At 48.1% G+C, this 9,743-nt stretch overlaps 1 protein-coding gene across 1 annotated transcript; it reads right to left on the reverse strand.

The window, feature by feature from the left end:
- Positions 1 to 910: 910 nt before the first annotated feature.
- Positions 911 to 4,319, reverse strand: LOC4328005 (trihelix transcription factor GTL1). Its single transcript, XM_026023389.2, has 3 exons — positions 4,173 to 4,319; positions 3,240 to 4,080; positions 911 to 2,609 (listed from the first exon to the last, which is right to left on the reverse strand). Exons 2-3 carry the CDS (start codon positions 3,989 to 3,991, stop codon positions 1,226 to 1,228), a joined length of 2,136 nt encoding a protein of 711 aa, XP_025879174.1. The 5' UTR covers positions 3,992 to 4,080; positions 4,173 to 4,319; the 3' UTR covers positions 911 to 1,225.
- Between the last annotated feature and the right edge of the window lie 5,424 nt (positions 4,320 to 9,743).

Raw genomic sequence — 9,743 nt, forward strand, 5'->3', positions numbered from 1 at the left:
AAGTACCAGACTCTCCACTCCACACACGTGCCTAAAATGGCTTCTTCTTCTTCCATAATCTTGACACGGCCAACGGAAGAAATAACTAACTAACTTCCATAATCTCATGGCGATAAACTTTGCTTATACTCCTGTCCTTGTCCATTGATACCCCGTCTGAATCTTCTTCTCTTACAAACTTGCACGGATTTCCACCCCTCTTCTGTGCATTGTTACTACTACTTTAAAGTTGGATTTTTTTTTTGTCTATGAAAATTTACTTTGAATTTTATAGCTATACCGAATTGACTCGCTGAATTGTTCGAGGGTATCTGTTAAATGCAGTTGAAACATCAATGATATGTTGTTAATGAAACTCAGCTGATAGTGTCAATTATTATTATGATAATGAACAAAGCAGGGAGTGTGATAATTCCACCATGAGGAGCGCACACACAGGTAGACAGTCAAAGACGACGACTAGCTAGTACTCCTTCCGTTCCAAAAGTTCCAAAAGATAAAAGCTTTTTTTTATCCTTACACGATTTATGAGATGTTATTTTGATCAATAATATCTATAAAAATAAGATACATTAAATAAAAATAGCTGTATATTATAATAGTTTATTTAATAATAAATCTAGTAATATCAATTTTGCAAGATTGATTTTTTTATACTAATAGTTAAAGTTAAAAATATTTGACTTATCACCGTACTAAAAATGCTTATATTTTACGCCGAGGGAGTACCTGTTTTGTTTTAATTAAAAAAGAGAAGAAAATGATTAAAACATGCATCTACCGACACATCGTCTGACATTTGACTATTGGACGGCCTCCTGATCACATTCACATCTAGCATTGCAGGGACAAATTATAAACCACAATAATCCTCCTCCTTGAACAGTGAGAGATGATGAGTAGGAGCTGATTAATAAGCTAATCTGTTGTAGATGATCATATCATATATAAGCGAAAAAGCAGTACTCACTAATTAACATGTAAGGATTAAGGAATAATGGATATAGCTAAGAGAGACCAACAGAAGCAACAAAAGAAGAAAAATGCTGTGACTTGTGAGCCCAGCCAAGCTATCACTATCTCTCTCTCTCTCTCTTTGTGCAGATGAGAATGAGAGGAGACGATGAGACGAGAGAGAGAGAGCTATTAAGCAGCAGAAGAAGCTTAATTGCATGGCTAATGATGAGAAGGAAGGAGAGAGAGCAATAAGCACTAAACTAGTTAATTAATGGCCGTCATGGCTCTCATCCACTTGGTCGTCATGATCATCGGTCGCTCTCCCAACGCCAACGCCAACGTCTTCCTCGTCGCCGTCGCCGTCGCCATCATGGTGCGCCTCGTCGCCGTCGTCCTTCGTCCTCCCTTCCTCGTTCTGCTCCCCGTCGAACGGGAAACCCGGCGGCGCGCACCGCACGTCTGGGTACTTCACCACCGCGTCCAGCAGCTCCGAGCTGCCCTTCGCCTCCTCCCCGCCATTGCCGCCCGCCGAGGACGACCCACCACCGCCGCCGGAGCCGGAGCGGGAGTAGAGGCGGTCGAGCTCGTCGAAGTAGGGGCACGTCTTGGCGTGCGCCGGCCGCTTCTTGCCGCTCTCCTTGGCCTTGCGGAAGTACTTGTTGATGTTCTCCCACTTCTCCTTGCACCGCTTCGCGTTCCGCCGGTAGCCCGCCGCCGCCATGCGCGCGCTCACCTCCTCCCACAGGGGGCCCTTCAGCCCTGGCTCCTGGAACCTATCCTCCAGCCCCGTCCGCACCCGGATCAGCGCCTCCACCTCGTGCTTCGGCCACCGCGACGAGCTCAGCTGCAGCGACCCCTCGCCGTCGTACGCCACCACCTCCTTCCCCACGCCGTCCTGCTCGTCGGCGCCCGGAGCGGGGTTGGCGGCGGGGGGTGGGAGCGTGATGGTCTCGCCGGAGATCTTTTCCAGGTAGGCGATGATGGCGGACTCGCGTGCAGCGGCGCTGGCGCGGTCCTGCGCGCGCGCGGCGGCCTCGCGCGCGAACTTGTCGGCCTCCTGGCGGCGCCACGCCTCGTCGCGGGCGGCGCGCTCCCGCTCCCGGCGCTCCATGGTGTCGAGGAACTGACGGTGGAGGCTCTCCTGGTGCTCCATGAGGCGCTGCACCAGGCGCTCGAAGAAGGAGGCCGACGCGCTGAGCTGCTCCTGGCGCCGCCGCTTGCGCTTGCGGCGCGCCGCGTCCGCCCCCGACGGCTGCTGCGTCTGCGGCTGCGGCTGCACCACGGCGTGCGCGTCCTCCCCGGCAGACGTCTCGGACGTGTTGAGGTGCGGCGGGTTGGCGGCGGCGGCGTCGGGGAGGTCAGCCATGGGCGGCGCGAGCATGGCATTGTCGTCCCCGGTGAGGCCGGAGCCGGAGCCCGTCTGGGGGCCTCCGCTGCCGGGCTTGTAGATGGCCTCCAGCTCGCTGAAGAGCTTGTAGTTGACGGCGCCAGCGGAGGCGGCGGATGCGGCGGCGGCATTGTCGTCGGGCTTATTCTTGAAGTAATACGCTGGGGGCGGCGGCGCAGGGGAGTCGGGAGTGGCGGGTTTGTCCTTGGGCGGCGCCCTCTTGCTGCTGCTGCTGCTGTGTATGTAGTCGATGTCGAGTGGCCGCCTGCACAGCAAATCCAACAAAACAAAATCAATGTCAGCAACAGCTCGCTCCACAGCTAATTAATCTGCACAATTTGGCTGCAGCTCTGTTGCTAATTGATTTGCAAGAAGAATATGGCGTGCGGGCGGGGCGGGGCGGCGAGGAAGAAGAAGAAGAAATGATGAGTGCATGCAATGGCGAATTGAGGGGGGCGGTTGGGTTGGCTTGGCGCTTTTTGGTGAGTGAGGTAATCATCAAGTCGAAAAAGGGGGAGACGAAAAGGTGATAGCTTTGCGTTGTTGTGGATGTGGCTGTGAATTCTGTTGATGGAGAAGAAGAAGATGAGATGAGAGGAGGAATCGCGACGCATCCATCATCATCATCTGTGTGCTGTGCATAAATCAGAGAGGGAGGAGGACCCTGCGCTTGCGAGCGATGGCTCCCTTTCTCAATCATGACACTATTATTGGCCGTCCTCTGCTCCCCTCTCCCGAGCAAAGAGAGCATCCTAAGCAAAAAAAGCTCTCCTCCTTTTCCTCTCTGTTCTTCTCTTCTCCACCATGGATGGATGCATGAATCCACTCCAAGCACGCACTCACTCACTCCAATTTCAACTCAATTTTAGGCTGAGTAAGGATAACTTGTACGTACCAGGTCGGTTCTTTGATGGAAGTTTCCTCGTCCCCCGGCCACCGCCGGAGCCTGCTCTCCGTGGCCGCCTCGTCATCCCCGCCACCACCTCCTCCTCCTCCTCCATGAAGCATCATGCCGCTGCCCGCGCCGCCCCCGTCGTTCAGCGCGTCGTCCGTTCCGCCGGTGGCGCCGCTGCCGCCGCCGCCGTCGACCCCCAGCTTGAAGCTCATGGCGGCGGCCAGGAACGGAGGGACGCCCGGAGGGGCGGCGGCGCCGGAGGCAGCGCTCCCGGCGCCGGCACCGGAGCTCTCCGGAACGGCCGCCTCGACGTCGAGGCCGAGATGGTGGTGCGGGTGGTGGTGGTGGTGGTGCTGCGGGGCCCACCTAGCCGGGGGCGGTGGCTGCTGCTGGTGCTTCTGGTGGTGGTGCTGCTCGTGGAAGAGCTGGAGGTGGGGGTGGTGGCCGGCGGCGGCCGCCTGGTGGAGCAGCTGCTGCGTGAAGGGAATCCCACCGGCGCCGCCGAAGTGCGCCAAGTGGGGAGGCATCTGAGGCGGCGGGTGGTGGTGGTGGTGGTGCTGAGGCAGGGCGTGGTGGTGCAGCGGCTGGTACCTGAACGGCGCGCCCAGCTCCTGGCCACCGGCCGCCGCCGCCGCGGCAGCAGCAGCGGCAGCGGCCGCCTGGGCGGGCTGCGGCGGCGCGGACATGGCGAAGGCGCCGGGGTCCATGATGTACTGCTGGAACTCAGAGACGCCGCCGTAGCCGGACTGCATGGCGCCTGCCTGCAGCTTGCTACTCCACTATCTTCACCTAGCTTGCTACCGAGTAGAGAGTGTCACTCACCTTCACTTCACCTAGTTCGCTGCATCAAGTGGTTTACATGCCGGTCGGGTAATTAAGAAGGTTTGACCTGAGCTAAGGAAGAAAATGCAGCCAGCCAAAAATCTCACTCACCCCTCACAACGGTCTGAGCTGGAGCTGGAGCTGGAGGTGGAAGAAGAGGATGAGGCAGGGCAGTGCAGAGTGCAGGGGTGAAGAGAGGAGGAAGGAAGAAGGGAGAGGGTAGCACAGGCACAGGGAAGGTAGTCAGGTTTGGTTTCCATTTTGCATCTCTGGTGGGGTGCTCGGCTTTATCTCCTGCCTCTTTTCGAAAGGGGACCCTGCTAATATCCATATTTGTATCTCCACCCATCCAGGCCAGCCCAGGGTGCTCATTATTATTCTCCTTCAGGTCCTTGTCCCGGTTTGAATGGACTGTTGCTCTTTCAGGAAACCCCTCCTCGCTTTTTCTTTAACAATCCTGTCCGGGTTTTGGGGCGACTCCTTTTTTTTTTTTTCTCTCTCTCTTTCAATTCCTATGTTCCTATCTATTACTATCGTCTTCTCTCTTTTATTTTTTACGCTGCTCCAGTTATTAGTATTTCTTTATTTGTTTGTACCAAGGGCTCATTCGAATCACACGATAGAAAAAACATAGGCCGAGTTTAGTTCCAAAATTTTTCTTCAAACTTCTAACTTTTCCATCACATTAAATTTTTTCTACACACACAAACTTTCAACTTTTTCATCATATCGTTGCAATTTCAACCAAACTTTCTATTTTAGCGTGAACTAAACACCCCCATACTTTAGGGAAGATATAGGAATAAAAAATGAATTCAAATGTAAAATTGAGGATCGAAAAACAGAGAATTATATATAATGGGAGAACTTGAAATAGAGGATAAGAATAGAGGAAGATTTATAAGGAAATGAGAAGTAATCTAACTCTACTTTTCCCCGGACTCTTCTTTTTCTAGCTGACGAGCAACACACCTTTGTCCCGTTGCCATTGCCACCGAATGCGGCCCAACACGCCACAACTACGTGGCCCAACTCCACGCTGTCGATTGTGCTGTCCGGCTTCTTCCGCCGCCTAGCTTCCTCTAGGACCCCTTCATGCTCTTCCCCTCCTCTCTGACTTTTGCGTCTGCCCAACTTTGAGAGTGAGCCCGTCGGCCGCTATGTCGTTGACTCTCTCATGCATCATTCACTCTACGTCGAAAACCGACCTAAAAAAACAATAATAGTACTACGAAAATGCAGTTGTAAGTATATAACAACTTTACAATATATACACTATGGGTATGTTCGGTAGCTGTTTCTGTGGCAGCGCTACGGCTGCGATGCATACTGTGTGTGGTTGTGGCTATATTGCTTGTTGCTACAGTCCTGCCAGCCGAATAGACCCTCTAGTAATTCTTGTGTTTGTTCAAACTGAATGTTAGTGTCAGTGTGTCACTACCATTCCAAATCGAGATGATGATTTCCACACAAAAAATAAAAACAGCAGCGTCCTATGAACACTGCAATATTTAAATAATGCATGAACAAGGGGAGTAAAGTGAAAAAGACCTGTCCATAAAAAGGAAAAAGGGAAATAAAAGTAGAGAAGAAAAAAAAAGGGGGGTTTAGTACAGGCTACAGAGGGGAAGCAGGTGACGTCAGCGCCACTGGCACCACACACGTGCCATGCACGTGTGAAGACAAAGGACGATTTGGTAATGTATTGGTGCATGAGTATGATGAGATGCCTAGGGCACTGCAGTTTTATTACTAGTACTAATCGCTCTGCTTCTTAGAAATTGATGATCCCTGTCTGCCAAACCCAGATTTTCCATCTCTAATGATCTTCTTGAATCATCTGCTTGCTTGTCTGCATGCACGCACCTCTTCATCATCGTATAATTGGTTTTTGGCTCAACGATTCAACGAATTACGCATAACAGTTTGGAGAGGAGGACACTGTCACTGAGGATGCAGCGGACACATGAGATTAGAGGAGATCAACCAAATGGTGACGGACTCATTAGATTGGTGGTAGGCCTCATGCATGACGACTCGATGAATCGATCGATCATTATCGTTGTGGGATACACAGTACGGAGTAGATAAAGACGGGCGTCAAGTGGTGATTGGGCTACACAGTTGACTACCGGTCCGTACGTAGTACACGGTGGCATCTGCCTCCACTATTACGTGGCATGACATGCTACTTTACGTGGGTCAAATCGACATGACATCTGGCCGCCACGCACAGCTCGACCTTCTCCTATACCATGCGAGAACCAACATCTTTTTTTTTTTTTTACAAATGTTATTACTTAATAATGATATTTATAACATGATGGCATTACGAATGACCTCATGCTTTCACGTCGGAGCTAAGCGGCTTTATTAAACGGGAGAGTGGCATCACATACAGGATACATACGTCTTGCCGAAGATATGGGGGTCCATGCATGCTTAATAGAAAGTGCCTGTGGCACAAAATTAAAGCCACCACACAGGATTTATATCTCATCGCCTATCTTTCTTATACATTCGTTCTCTTTCATTGTCCTCTATTTAATTAATGACGATACTGATGAGGATGACAATCAACGCTCTTCCTTCGCTCGTCCGACCACCATTGCCCCTATCTCCCCGTAGCTCGGGCTTCGGGCACTACCATTTTCTTTCCCTATGGATTTGACTTACATAAGCCCATTCTCATTATACCCAAAATGTTCCCACTTACCATCGGTATCATCCTCCATACCTCCAACCATCACAATCGTCACCACCACCCATTTACGGATCTTAGACAACCTCAATGGTTGGTTTGCTCTGGGCGATAGACTAAGTGAAAAATCTAACTAGTGCGATGGCAAAGGGGATAAAGTGGATTGGTGAAACGACGGTTTTAATAATAGAGAACTAGTGACATAGCGGCCTAGTCAATAGCGTCTATAACGAAAGATCGACGACTTATCAATTTGCACATTCGTTGCCTTCTCCCCAATTCCAGAACCATCCATTTCTCCTTGACCATTGCTTTTACTCTCAAGCCACCCATCTTCTTTGCAAGGAACATTGATACATTTTAAGATACTCCGCTCGTTGTTAACGCGAAACGTGAGATACACATCAGAGTAGAACGTTGTAAATGCCCTTAGTTTGTGTTTGATTTGGAGCTGAGGTGGGATGGGTTGGACTCATCCTTGTTTTTAGGACGGGATCGTCACATCTATCCGTTTGGCGTGAGGGATGGATTGGTCCTATTTTTCAGGGGATAACTCACATATCAGTGAAACATAACAGTTCAACCCAGATTTTAGGATAATATTCTCTTTCAGGGATCATCTCCTACATATCCTTAAAGCAAACCATCCTGGAAAATGGGTTCAACTCAACCCATCCCTTGAACCAAACGCATGACTAGAGACTGCTAGGAATTAAAGTTAAAATTCCAATTTGCACCATTTCTCAAAACATATTGCTGCATTTGTATCTCCACGTTCTAGCTAGCTAGAAGATCGATTATGATCAGCTCCAACAAAACCGTTCGAATAGAGGAAGAAGACGGATGAGAAGCCTGCACGGCGCTATCTATGCTCTACACACACTACAGTAGAGTGAAAGCTAGCTAGAGTCCAACGAAAAGGAAAAAGAAAAAAAACTAAAGGCTATATAGATAGGAGTAGCTGCTATATATGCATGCGCAAGAGACGCTAGCTGCCACAACGAGCTGATGATCGATCGAGCTCTTGGCCTCCGTGCCTCACAAAGTAAGCTACGCCTACCTACGGGCTACGTATACGTACGTACCTGTAGAAATCAAGAAAGGAGGACTCATCAGTCAACCTCTACCAAGCTAATTAAATTCAGCTCAAAATTAAAGGTCCAACATCCAAGAAAATAAGTTTAGCGTGGCTTAGCTCCATTCCGCTGCTTGGAGTCTGTTTTAGCCGCCGTAGTTTCTCTAAGCTTAAGTTTTTTCTTATTTTGCTTTTTCTTCCCTCCCCTAGCATAAACCAGTCTGGCTGATTGCGTGGTGTAACTAAAACTCTTTTTTTCCTAATATATTGATCGTGCAATTCTTCTGCGCGTTCGCGAAAAAAAAAACATCCAAGAAAATAGATCCTTCGGCAAAGTGCCACCATGGCTGTGTTTAGTTGGTGTGCTAAATTTTTCTAAGTATACAGACACACATTTGAAGTATTGAACGTAGACTAATAACAAAACAAATTACGGATTCCGCATGTAAACTGCGAGATGAATCTACTATGCCTAATTAATCCATCATTAGCAAATGTTTATTGTAGCACCACATTGTCAAATCATGGCGTAATTAGTCTCAAAAGATTCATCTCGCAATTTACATGTAAACTGTGCAATTGGTTTTTTTCGTCCACATTTAATGCTCCATGCATATGTCCAAATATTTGATATGATGGAAAAGTTGAAAGTTTGAAGAAAAAAGTTTGAATCTTGCATGTATCAATCTTCGTCAAGAAAAAAAAATCGCTCGACTAAATATCATTGCATTGGTTTCTTATGTACTATCACTTAAATAAATATAGCATTTTTCTTTATAAAAGTGGTAAGATAAATTAGTATGAGATAGATCTCTCTACGAACATGCAAATTCAACTCACTTCATTTCGTATTATAAATCGTTTTGATTTTTTTTAATCATAACTTATTACCAACATATATACAACACCAAATTAATATCGTTGAGATGTAATATTGAATATGTTTGTTTTTATTAAAAAAATTCTATATTTTCCTACACATCTACTAGCCCCACCTAAAGAAAATATGGCACATGCACACACATAGGATTGTTCATTTGGGGACTAATTAGGGAAAGAAGCAACAATGGAAAGCAGGGTCGATGTTAATTAACTATTGATATCCTATGTGTAGGTACTGATTTGAGGTATAGACCTGACCTACCAATCGAGAGTTGGAGACAGTATTGTCATCCATGGTCAATGTGTGTAGCCGGCCTGCTTGCTGCTCGATCGATCGATCGATCTCTGTCCATATTTATCGTGCTTATGCATGACAGCATACTTCATATATATACTAGCTATTGCAGCGCTCGAGCAGAGAATTTGTCCTGAACGTGTACAGTATACAATGATCTGTCATATTTACCAGCTGCATGCTAGCTGCCGCAAGCATATAGGAGCACACCGGATGTGCGTGTGTGTGCACGCAGATCAGGCGGCCCCCTAGCTAGCTGTACGTGCAGCCTCCATAGACAGATCTAGAGGGGAGAGAAGGGAGGCCGGGGAAGAAGATCGAGAGGAAGACGACGAGGCTCCCTCCAAGCTAAAGCTAAATCCACCTCTGTTTGTAGCATTCATATTTTAAATTTTTAGATCTAAATTCATATGTGTTCTTACCCTAAAAAAATCATTTGTGCTTGCCTCAAGATTACAAGATCGATATGTATTGATCCGTGGAAGAAGATCTGTCAGGCGGAGCAAGCTCTCTCTCGTTGCTGAGGTAGCAGTCAAGAGTACTGTTGGTTGGGAGTTTGACGGTGGGCCTTCTTCGTGGATGTTGGCTGGGCATATTGGATTTCCCTCCTTTTGAGAGGAGCTTCATCGGTACGATGAAGACGGTGGCTAGACAAAATGAAAATACTTAGGATGCTAATGTAGAATCGAAACACAAGAACTAAGCTAATCAGAAGGGGGTGAATGGTTG

Source organism: Oryza sativa, chromosome 2 (genome assembly GCF_034140825.1).
Source record: "Oryza sativa Japonica Group chromosome 2, ASM3414082v1".
NCBI lineage: Eukaryota > Viridiplantae > Streptophyta > Magnoliopsida > Poales > Poaceae > Oryza > Oryza sativa.

Coding starts and splice junctions, on each gene's coding strand:
- LOC4328005 (XM_026023389.2), bottom strand. CDS start 3,991: ATGCAGTCCGGCTACGGCGGCGTCTCTGAGTTCCAGCAGTACATCATG. Junction 2,610..3,239: donor TCCATCAAAGAACCGACCTG/GTACGTACAAGT, acceptor TTTGCTGTGCAG/GCGGCCACTCGACATCGACT.